Here is a 12,494-nt window from a genome sequence, read left to right as displayed (position 1 = left end):
ATCCAAAATTGAGATGTTTGCTGTGCTGCGTATTAGAGCGAACATAGATACCCATAAGCCATACATGATTCTGCATGCACTAGCATTTACCCAACTAAGCCCGCATACCCGTTAAGCAAGACTTGCTGGAATGCTTGTAAGTCAAATGTTTAGACATTGTGTTCTTGGTCTCAGTGATCCATCCAGTGTTGATTATGAGTGTGTGTAATGTTTCTTTTTTTTTTTTTTTTTTTTTACTTCTCTGTTTCAGAAGTGGCCACAGGGAACCTTCTGGATTTGGCAGAGGGTGCCAACGTGGCGATGGTCCACTCGGGGACAATGGAGAGCGAACCTGACCCCTTTATGGTGCACAACCACGCCACAGACAACAACAATACTGTATGGGTAAGAGAGAGAGGGGGGGGGGGGGGGGGGCTGGGAGAGCCCAACTCAGCTGTGGCTAGCTGTATGGGCTAGAGAAAATGAGCAGTGGAGTATACTGTATGGGGATAACAATAGTGTATTGGCAGAGCTCCTGGTGGTAAACAGACTTCTTGGGTAGAGACTGTGTATGGTGCTGGAGTTACAATGGCACAATGGAGCATTGAAAATAACCTGGTCAGATGGTCCACGTAGCAGGAGAGGGTGTGGGGCCCCTTTTAGCCTGCAATGATGTACTAAAGGGAGTGGTTGGAGGTGTGTGTGTGCGGTTTTGTGTGGTGTTGTGTGCACGCCCTGACTTTCAGCTGCTCATAACTAAGACTGTTCATAGCTGCTCTAAATAAAATGGGTGTATTATTATTATTATTATTATTATTGTTCACTGTTGTTAACTTCATGGAGGTCGTACCCTCGTAAAGCCTTCAGAAACAAATGTTGTTTACTTGTTTGCCGTCAACATCGTCTTGTCTCACTGACCTCTGCTATCTGTGTGTTGTGTCTGGCAGGAGCTGGAGGACGGTCTGGATGAAGCTTTCTCAAGGTGAGGGATCTGATCTGTCTCCTCCAGGGCTGCTCTGTTACACAGTACAGCAGTGCCCACTTGCTGTTCTCGAAATAGCCCTATGGTTAGGGCTGGTCTCATCATAAACACGGCCACTCCCTCCATCTGGCTTACCGCTGCGCTGCCCCCCTCCTAGCCCAGAGACGGGCTCCGTTTCCAGGCCTGAGTCGACACCACGCTCCCCCATCTGCTGCCTGCGCAGCCTCTGCTGCTGGCGAGGCGCACACATGCAGTACAGTGATTTAACAGTCAACTCTTAGGTGGAAATGATGCATCGAATAAAGCTAGAAGAGGATACTGTTTGAGGGACACAGAGTGGTTGTTTTAGAGCCACGCAATGATGGGCAGCTTCAAGGTTGACAAGGCAATAGAATGCATAGTCTGTGGTCTTATAGACTGGGATTCTTCAAGGCTCATTCTCAACTAAACGGAGCTCAAAGCAGTCAAGACTCCAGTTGATTCGATGACTTTCCATTTGCTAATTCCCCCCCCCCATCAATGGAATTCCCAGATGAGGTTTTTGGTAGAGTTGAAATGCGACTCCCCAAATGGTTTTGTTTACATTTCCGCCACGCAGTGACACGAGACTATTTCAACTCTCATCAGTCCTTTCATTTGTCACAGCGCTGCGTTTTTACCTCCGCTTCAGAGCCACTGTACCGCTGTAATTAAGCACAGAGGCCGCTTTAGCCCCTGTTATAAGGTGATTATTTGTCTGCACACACTGTAATTACACCCTACGCCGTTAATCACGGCCACCCTGATTAACGAGGACGCTCCGAGAACAAGCAATAGCGTAGCCGCCAGCAGATTGCCTTAATTGAAGGAAATTTAGGAGGCAGGGGACCTGGTTCAAGCCTTTTGTCACTCAAAGCAAGCTGATCGCAGACCTGCAGTCAGTTTTTTATTGAAGTGAGAGGGTGTTGAGCTGTGCTGAAGTGCTGGTTAGTCTTCATTCATCTCCATAGGAGGTTCTGTAAAACAGATACAGCGTTGTACAGGCTGACCTTAATGGCCAGGTATGACTTAACTGTCTGTGCTTGTGTCCGATAGTTGGAAACTGAAGACCTACATCTCCTTTTGTTAGAGTTGAATGCCTGTAGTTGATGTGCTTCAGCAGTATGGAATGGATGCTTCTTCATGACCTGAGAAGACGTTGAAGCAGCAGCCTGTCACTGCATTTTCAAACGAGCCCAGAGAAGCAGTTTGCGTATGGATTTTTGAAGAAAAAAAAACAAAAAAACAGACAGATGACACAAAAGGAATTTCTGAGCTTCTCTAGACGGTGCTATTTCTAAACCCTCCTCCGTATTGAGAGGGTACGTTTTCTGTTGCTAATGCTTGTTTTTTCCTCCCTTCCCCCCCCCCAAGGGAATGGGGTGAAGTGGGGTCAGATTTTTCCTCTGAGTTTGAGTAAAAGGAGCTCTTAGTAAGTGGCAGGTTATTGGCAGCTAGGCTTTTGTACCTCCAAACATGCAGTGGCTGGTACAATGGGTAGCACTCATAAACAGAACTCTGAGAGCTCAAATTTACTTGTTATTCTCCGGTCTAATGGACCTGCTGTACAGCAAAAGTTTCCCATCTCCAGAGCTTCCGACTTCAGTTGTTCCCTAGAGAAAAAACTCAAAAATGTCCCACCCCTCGGTGGGGGATCTATTTCTAGCAACGATGGAGCTTCCAAGGTCACCCTATTCTCTTCCGGTGTGTTTGATGAGAGCTGCTTGGTCACCTTAGCCTTCTCCTTAAATTCCCTTATATTCCCCCCCTTTATATCCCAATAAACAATGCCATGATCAAGCAAGGTTGTGCCCAAGGGCCCTATTCAATGTTTCTTTACGAAATGCTGTAACACAAAGAACTATAGTGCCATCTGCTGGCATCAGAAGGGAACTGCATGTGGTAATCCTGTGTTCCCGATAGTCGATCTGTCGTGAAGGGTATTCACGTTTCAACAGCTGTCTGACTTTTGACATTTCCTTTGCACCCCCCCCCCCCCCCCAGCCGCAGTCTGGATAGCTTTGAATCGTACTCAGGTAATGACATGATCTGCTGGATGAGCAGTGTCACCTCCCCACCCCCCCTTCCCCAGTCACCACCCCATTCACCACTTCTATGATGTTGACCCCCCCCCACCCCCATCACCATACCCACCAAACCCAGCCCATCTGAACATGGACATGGATGTGTAGCCCCTCTTTGACATTTCAACACCTGTAGTGTCACACCTCCCCCTGTAGGAGCATCATCTCATGACCATAGCTCAGAACCCTGTCACACCGCTGGGGTGACTTGTCTCTCAAACCAAGAGGGGAAAGTGCCCATCTGATGGAACTCAAGAGTTTCCAGCTCTTTGCTTCATGAGGCAGGGTTCTCTGCTGACTTGTTGATTTGTGTTACCTCATTGTGTCCGTGTCTTCATGAATACTGTTGTGTGTTTTTCCGCCTCATGTCATCAGCCATGCGTTCCCCGTTGTTGCCTCGTCACTGACTGAGTGACGTCACGGTGAGCCGAGTGGTGTTGCCGTGGTAGCCGTAATGTGTTGAGAGAGTCTGACCTGTGTGAGGCCTGACAACTTTGCTAATTGATGGTCTCCAACAAAGTTTTTTTTGGCAGAATACTTAATTGAGAACAAACATTTTCCAAAGCAATACGATGTGACATGAAAGTAACTGAAATGTCTCTCTGTTTTTTCCTCCAGACTCGCTGAGTCTCGCACTAACCCCCAGGTCCTGGACATTGGGGTAAACCCTCAGGACTTCAACACTGAAGAGTGCCTGTCCCCAGGCAACTGGGACAAAGCGGACACAGACCCCGCCGAAAAAGACGACATGTTCGGGTTCTAAGGGCCTATAGCCGCCCTATAGAGTGAGTGAGGGAAGGAGGGAGGAGAGGCAGAGGGAGATGTGTGAGAGCAGTGGGCGAGGCAGTGAGGGGATACAGGTGAAATCAGTGGGTCCTCCCTGCAAGTGCTCTCAGCGATGCCATCTGGGGGGCTGTGGTTGTTAATGTCTGAACCGGTTGAGACCAACCTGAGCTGAGAGCCTCCAGAACTCAGACCAAAGCAATATAAACCGTTTTGTTTGCGATTCTTATTTAAACATGCAGTCATCTGATGTTTTGTTACAGTCAACCGCCTATTAGTTTTTTTTTTGTTTTCTATTCCTCCTGTATGTACTGGTATGTTTGGTGTGTATGTGTGTACACAAAATCTATGTATGTATGTATGTATGTATGTAGAAACTGATAGAAATGAAGCTATGATATACAGTATCACATGTTTGGTGAAGATGCAGATGAGGGATTCAGGGAGACATAAAAGAGTGAGGTCAAAAGATCCCCGTCAGTGTTAGTCTCAGAACCTAGGCTGCTGTCGCGGTTGTTATGGACGAAGCATGGAGCTGTAACCTGCTCAGAGGGACAACTCCGCTGGTGATGGATTCAAAGACACCAGCTGGAGTGCTCTTCAGACATGCCAAAAAATTTAATAAAGAAGGTGACTATCACCTGCTCTGTGGCTCTATTTGGGCAAACAGGCTTTAACAAAGTGTGTGTGTGTGTGTGCGTGTGTGCGCATGTGTGTGTGTGTGTGTGTGTGTGTGTATATATATAAAGAAGACAATCTTATTTTTTTTCTATTGCAAGATCTATTTTTGCACTCTCCACTCATCCCTCTCCAAAGCACATAATTTAATGTTGGGGAAATTACTTGTCACAATAACCATAAATCTCCTATATGTACCAATGTTGTGTATAATCTTGTTTGTGCAGATTAAGATTTTGCTAGTTTACTCATCATTCTGGCCATTTATTTTCTTGGGATGGGGACATGAGGGTTTGAGTTAAGGTCAAGTCTCAGTGTTAATATCTTTGACATTTTTGTTACAGTTTGAAATTAATTTAATAATTTCTAATTATGTTACACCCATTGAATTCAATAAAATGTATGTATCGTATCTGTGTGTGAGAGTACATTTGTTTTTATTTGTGTAACACACACACACACACACAGAGAATTCCTGATGACACATTTGACCTAAGCTTTATAGGCCGACACTCATTCATGGGGGGGTTGCAGTTCAACTCTTCCAGATTGGTCATTATGACAGCTTGTCTTTAACTTGTTTGAGTTAAAGCCATCGTCAGTCACGGTTGGGTAGTTATATCATTTGGTTAATTGGGTCATTTAATGTCTTGTTTTGGGAAATAAAAGAGGGTCATTAAAAATCCATATCCCAAATTGTGAACGGCCAGCCGCAACGTCATGACGTGACCCTCAATTGAAGGAACTTGGCTGGCACCAGCATGGCACACCACTAATAAGACAACGGGCTGTCTGTGTTGGTCATACAACTGGTGAGTTTACAAGCTACATAGCAACATATTTGACATGAAGTTCCATTATTCAGTTACAATTCGGCCTGCTGTTCGGATATGCAATGGCAGTTCAAACAAAAGTCAACGACCGATGAATATTTTTCTCATGTGGGGGAGGGAAAACTAGCGAACACCAGTGGCTAGCTCGCTAGCTATGTTAGCAGTGACACGAAAGCAGTGTTGTTTGCTAGCTAGTTTTAACCCAGACTAGAGTTTTTTTTTTACACACGTTTCATCCAGTGTTATGTTTCATATCTGGCTCATTTGTTCGCTAACAATGTTAAAACTGGCTAAAATAACATTACATGTAGATAGTTAGCTAGCTAGCTGTCTTTAATGTGTTGAAGAGAATGAACTGCGGATTTAAAATCCATGTTATAAACGCACCCTGTCAAATGAGATTACCCTTATTGTGGCGGCCAGAAATGAATATGCTACAATAAAATAAAGACATGAACGTTAGCTGTTTTAAGTCATGCATTTGAATATTTAAACCTTGTCCCCCTAGGACTGTGGAAGCGGGTTTCATCCGGACGATTGGTTAGCTTGCTAACTAGCCAACTAGACTGTATCAGGAGTGATGGAGAAGGCCAGCCAGCCCTTAAAGACAATTTTCCATAGGCTTAGTTGGGAGAGACCAGGCGGCGATGGCAGTCACTCTGGGCACTTGCGTCCGCTGTCTGTGTATTCCAGAATGATAACTTGCGAACATGCTTTGGGTAATCCTAGTGCAAACCGCTCATGGATGTCTTCCAGTCCGTTCTGCAATTTAAAAATAGAGATTGTGAATGTCTCTAAAGGTCGCAAGAGGCGATTGGATGACTCCTGCCTTGACGACACATTTGAGACTCCGTTCAAACAGACCTGTATTCCAAATGCTGTCTCCCCAGACCTTGCGTGTGTCATCGACTCCTGCGACCCCCTACCAGATATAGACATTGCCTCTTCTGCAACTGTCCCCCGAACTGTGTCGCCAAATGACAATTCATTCAATGGTAAAGGTGCACTAGAAGCTGTAGTATCTGTGCCAAACTCTGAGCTTCCTCAGAGCAGGAACTCCGAGGAGGCAGACGGTAGAGAGAAGGGTGTTGTTCCGAGCAGCTCTTTCCCCGCCGAGATCCAGGACTGTCCTGAGACCCCAGAGTCAAATCCAGACAAGGTCACCCTGGACCTTGGTCCTGTTTTTAACTTTGATATTGACGATATAATGTGCCTGAGCCCCATTGACGGCGATAGTGACAGCAATGAGAGCATCGATGCCTTCATTGAGAGCTGTCACAGCTTCTGTGTTCTAGGCGGCTCCCGTAAGCCCGGTGACAGCCACCAGAACAAGCCTTCCCCGGGTCAATGTCCCTCAAAAGACCAGGGTGCACGGAAGGTGGAAGAGAAGGAGCAGGGTGAGGGAGATGAGGAGGGAAGAGAAGGGGAACCGGAGGGCAAGGAGGTGACGGGCAAGCAGGATGACGGCCTGAACGATGAGGGCTACTTTTCCAGGTCTTACCTGGAGGCACTGAGGGCGGGGAAGGGTGTGTCTGAGGCTGAGACACCCCTGCTGCCCCAGACTACGTCCAGCCCTTTTGTCAGGGAAAGGGAAGTGAGGCACGGGCCGCAGGTGGCTCTCTCGGAGGGGGTGGAGGAGAAGCGAACCCTATGTCGTTTTGAGCCTCATAAGGGCCAAGCTGTGGCGTTTCAGACACATTTCTCCTTCTGCCCGGATGACCTGTCTTATAGTATAGTGGGGGCTCCGCTGCCCTCTCCGGAGGGTTCCGTTGAAGGCTCGGAGGGCACAGCTGGAGAGGTTTGGACTATTGGAGCCCCGATTCGCGAGTCTTCGGTTTGTCACAGTGCCTCAGAGGCACCCGGTGTATTCTATGGAGAGAGAGGGCGGGAGGCGGAGAGATACGCACTTAGTTCAGGCCACGGGTGCCAGGTCACACTCGTGTGTGAAGAGATGAGCTATGAGCCCACCGTACCACTCCAGGTCCAGGTAAGAGGTCTGAGGGGCTGACGACGGGTCAGCCATGTTATTCATTGTCTTAATTTCAGAAAGATTCAATGCTACAAAAACCTCCTTGACCTTGGGGGTACATCTGTGGAACAGGTGTCCAATATTTTGTATTCATGGACCACCCATACCCAACAATTTGTGAGGCATGCATCACTCATTGGTTGGATATGGCTGTATGGGTCTTGTGTGGATTTCAGTTATTTTGTTATTGCTGTATGTTGCCATGTTCAGGTGAGGCCAGCGGTGGGGGTTCCGAGCGCGCAGAGCAATGGCAACAAAGTGACCAGGGCAACCCCACCTGAGAAACAAATCATGAAAATAATTATCCCCCCAGAGAAGAAAGTTATCAAACCAATTACCTGCCGAGGGAAGAAAGTTATCAAACCAATTACCTGCCCAGGGAAGAAAGTTATCGAACCAATTACCCCTCCAGAGAAGAAAGTTATCAAACCAACAGCTCACCAGAAGACTGTGCCAAGGTAATTGTCTGTATTTTGAGTCCTCTGCTCTCAGTCACCTCTAGAGGGAGCAATAGGACCACTTCTCTCTTCTCAGGGATTAGATCCATTCATTTGAACATTGACACAGCCTTGTTATTCCCCCCTTTCATTTTTCCCCCAAAATATTCACTTGTTTTTAATGTCATCACTGCTTTGACCTCACTAGATAAGGGAAAGCAGTATGGTTTCACCTACTCAGCTCTGTCAGGGCAGGTTGCTGGTTGCCTCAATGAAGGAAGGATGTTTGAATGTGGTGGGTGTCCTGTCTCGCTGCTTTCCAGGCCGGCGGTGTTTGACAGGGAGGAGGAGTGGCAGCGTGAGAAGCGTCTCTACGTTGACTCAGTCACCAGACACATGGAGGAGCACGCTGGGGCAGGACATGGTACGCCAACCCTCTCCTCACCAGAGACCTGCTTACAGTATGAACCTGCTGCTTCAGTGTGTTTGTTTACGTCATGTGGGACACTTGGGTGAAAGTCCATAGACCTGAAACACTTGTATGCTATCATAATCCTTGTGTATGAAGGTGCACCTGTACAGTGTGGTTTTGCCTTATTTGTGGTCGGTCCCTTTTTTTTTTCTTGTCTTTTTAAAAATATTTCGTCCCTATATTTCGCTCTATTTACTCCAACTCTTTTTCACCTTGGACAATAGACAATACCAACGCCATCATACATTTATCCGATGGATGAGCTTTTATCTTGTCGTTTATGTTCTACTGACGGTACAAGCTGAGTGTGAAATTCCAGTTCCAAGTTCGATTTAAACTAGTTTATGCCAGTCCCAGCAGACCTACTGCATGCTAATCTTCATCCAAACCTATGCAATGGTTAAGGCGGCCCGGCATGTATACCAGTACACGCTCAACGTTACAAAAATTGGGGCTATCTGTAGGAGGCTGTCTTGGATTTTCATCTCTCAGAGAGCTATGACATCACAGGGTTCTATTTGGGTGAGGTTCGTGTGTTCCAGCCGTGACAGATGTTTGAGATTTGTGGTAATTTGGTCATATTCCATATTCTCTCCCACTGTCATCTCATGAACAACTACCAGTAAGTAGCCCTTTTCCTTGATTGTATCTATTTTGTGCCAAGCACATGACATCAACTAAGTCTGAAGTACTTGTCCTAGTGGTCCACCTGTCTGCTATGATGACTGAAATTACATCACTTCCATGTTTTGAGCTGTTGATATATTCTCACCATCTTCTCCTGTTCTCAGCTGTAGTTGATCAGCCGTGTGTGCGTGTGTGTGTGTGTGTGTGTGTGTGTGTGTGTGTGTGCGCAGGGGTGATAAGTGAGCTGCGTAATCTGATGAACCATGTTGGTTACCAGGGACCAGACACTTATTGGAGGCAGCACCCGTCTGATCTGACGTGCAGGTACAGGCATTTTTGTGTGTGTGTTTACTGCTGCTCTTTTAACCAAAGGTGATGATTAGAATTACATTACATTACACTACATTAGAATGAAGTTTTTTTTTTTAGTTTATTTTGATAGTTCTTATTCTTCTTCTTTTTAAAAAAAAAAATTGTTTTAAGGAATTACCAAGCCCGATTTGGTAATGAAACCCCAATGTTCTCCCTGGATGATTGGCAGCACCAGAACTACCTGAACCACCGGCGCTTTGCCAAGGTCCCCAAGGTTTTTAAGAGGAGTCCGATTCCCTAAACCCAAGCACCAGAGAAGAGAGAGTTTTTTTTTTGATTGTGTAATTTTTGTCATGTTACCTCACTCCTAGCACTTAAAACAATCCTCAGGTTCAGTTGTTATCTTTTAACAATGTTTGACTTATTTGTTTGTTTTTCGCATGTGTAAGTTAATTTTGGACGTGTTTGATCAAGATTTTATCTGTTGATTTCTATGTAGCTCTTGAAGCTCAGGGATTGCAGTGTGATTTCCTCCTTGTTTCTCTGTGTGCAATGTTAATCATATATAGATATATTGTGAATTTTAAATAGTGGTGCATGCCTTTTGAGATTTGTATTTGTATTCACATTTCTAAATGATGTTTCTTTCAGCTACCAGTCAGGTGGTATAGCCGTAACGTTAATGACGGAAAAGGAAAAATATTGCGCAACTGCAGACTTGAAGTCCATTCATAGAAACTGCATTATTTATATGTTAATGCAATACTGAGGGTCTCTGATCACCGTTGCCTTAACCCTGACTTTGGGTCCATTGCTGCACCTGAAACCTTTTCTCTCAAGTTTGTCCAAAAGCACTTTGTTTGCATGGTCTTCTATCTTTTATGTTTGAAAACTGTGCCTTGTCGATGTTGCACTCAATTACTTGTTTAAGTACGAACTTGTGTAGATGTTTGATTTCTCTTCCAATACATTTTGTGTTCTTGCTGTTGGGAGTACAAACAAATAATCACACAGACACTTTTTATTTCAGTGAAGTTAATAGGAACGATAACGTCACAACATTTCTACTTATTTTATCACATGTACAGGACTGTGGTCCCAGATGCTTTTCAATTGCTGCCTCCAAGACAGTCTTTGTCACTGAAGATGATGTCACTTGGCATGTGTTTTATGAGCATCTGTCTGTCAATAAAGTTGACATCCTGGGGGGGCTGTATTATGCTTTACTGTATTTTCTTTCTTCCATCCATTGTTCATAGATTGTGCCCTGAAATCCATGGGCCTCGCACATTCTGACAAGTCGTTTGAGTTGTCACCTAGTTCAGCCTCTGGCACATTGCTTGGAGCTGTTGAACATCACATACCTAATAGAGTTACTAGCCTGTGATTGGCTGTTTCTCAGCAGGGGTTTTCGTCACGAGCACACATTGAATATGAATATATATATAAAAAATAAATGCCAGGCAGCAAATTAGCCATGCTTGATAACTTACGCACCTTAACTGAAGCCTATCCTGATTTCTCTCTTCATTCTTATTTAACCTTGACTATGAAAAACGTGTGTATATGAAATGTTCAGACCTACTTTTCCATGGAATAAATGGAAGGTGTAGTGTTTGTCTGTACTGTATGTTCCGGCCACCTTTCCACTTCTTCTAGACACTTCTTGTCTAGCCACAGCAACCTCTATAGTTTGATGCATTCTTCATACAAAGTGAACAATTCCTCTTGATGTGCTTGTCTAGTGTGATCGGGGAGAGGGTAGGGATTTCACTTCAGTTGTTGATGAAAACCTTGAGTTGCTCAGTTAATATTGTGGAGCAAGTGAGTTCACTGTACAGACATCATGGCCTGTGAAATTGCTTAAAATGCCAAGCATAGGTTGAGTACATTTGAAAGAGAGTAATTATTTTTATGTAAATGTCTTATGTAACCCTAGAGCCCTTTTAACTTGAGGTCTTGGTCTTGCAAAGCCCACAAACATCAAGAGATCTCATTGTAAACAGCCCTCTTGATGCCTATTATTTTGGAGAAGCACTGAACTGATGCAAATGTTACATTTGAATTTGTTTTGAAGAGGAGACAACTTTGCTGACATGCAGTGGGTCTCATTAGCATATGGAGCAATCGTTTAGTAATGAATTAACACAAGACCTACGTTTACTCATCAAGAGGGGGGGGGTCAGGTGTACTACAGTATTGTTTGAGCCAAGGTGTAGGTGTGTGTGTGTGTGTGTGTGTGTGTGTGTGAGCCAGGGGGAGGTGGTTGCACTGAGGGACACGTGTAAGACCTATCAGTATGGTCTCCATCCATTGAATAATGCAGACTGTTAAAGTAAGCCTGGCTCCACAGATACTCTGACAGTCTGTCTCTGGCCAACCATCCAGAAGGTGTGTGTTTTCTGACTGTGTGTGTGCATGTGTGCTTGTGTGTGAATGTGTGCCTCGTGACCCTTTCTGTGCAGACTGCTGTGCACGTGTGTGGGAGAGGAGAGCTACAGGACCTCTCTACACCCACCGACAATTTGTCTTCTTTAATACTGCATCACATGCAAGGCCCTCTCAGCAACGTGAGTGCTGTTTATCTGTTGACAGAGTCTAATGTGTTTGTTTGTTATTATCAATATCTCAGAGCTGTACGGTTGTGGTCTCTAGAGTTATGAGTTTTGTCAGACAAACAATCATAGTAAAAAGTATAACCGTTCTAAGGCCAAGAAGTGTGTTCGTGAGATGGTTGTCAACTCTGAAGATTCTGAACTTTATCATCTGTTCTGCCCAGCGAAGAGATACAGCCTGGGATTGGCCTTGTAGCGATGCTTACGTCGGAGAGACATCTGTAAACATAATCTAGTGTGGGAATTGAGTGAGATAAAACCCGTTTGTAAGGTTCTGCTATGTGAGGACTATTGATTTCCATGACATGGAGAATCCGGGCACGTTTCGTGCACAGCTTGCTGACTCCACATTACACGCAGTTGCCTGAAACCCAGATGTCGAGTAAATCTTTACAAGGATTAATGTCTACCCCCGTCAGAACTCCATATAAGTGCAATAACAGGAGGAATATTGCATGTGTCCCAATTTCTGAAGCAGCTTTATGCTACATGCATTATTCAAAGGGATGAAAAGATGTCTGTCTTCCTAACATTTTACAGACTCAATCTTTCAGACTCAACTTATCGAATAACATTTCAAAAGCACCCTTTTGTGATTATATCTAACAGATTTAGACAACTGAATAGGCCTATTTCAACTTGTCC

The 12,494-nt window shown here is 45.0% G+C and overlaps 1 protein-coding gene across 1 annotated transcript in view; it reads left to right on the top strand.

Moving 5' to 3' along the window:
• Positions 1-4,936, top strand: part of ldlrap1b (low density lipoprotein receptor adaptor protein 1b) — a 30,920-nt gene extending 25,984 nt beyond the window's left edge. The window contains exons 7-9 of the mRNA XM_083683802.1: positions 251-384; positions 927-961; positions 3,682-4,936. Coding sequence (XP_083539928.1) covers positions 251-384; positions 927-961; positions 3,682-3,826 — 314 coding nt within the window. The 3' untranslated portion in view covers positions 3,827-4,936. The remainder of the gene's footprint in view (positions 1-250; positions 385-926; positions 962-3,681) is intronic.
• The last annotated feature ends 7,558 nt before the right edge of the window (positions 4,937-12,494 follow it).

The sequence above is a fragment of the Argentina silus genome, assembly GCF_951799395.1.
Source record: "Argentina silus genome assembly, chromosome: 13".
Taxonomy (NCBI): domain Eukaryota; kingdom Metazoa; phylum Chordata; class Actinopteri; order Argentiniformes; family Argentinidae; genus Argentina; species Argentina silus.
This window is presented reverse-complemented; position numbering and strand designations above follow the sequence as displayed.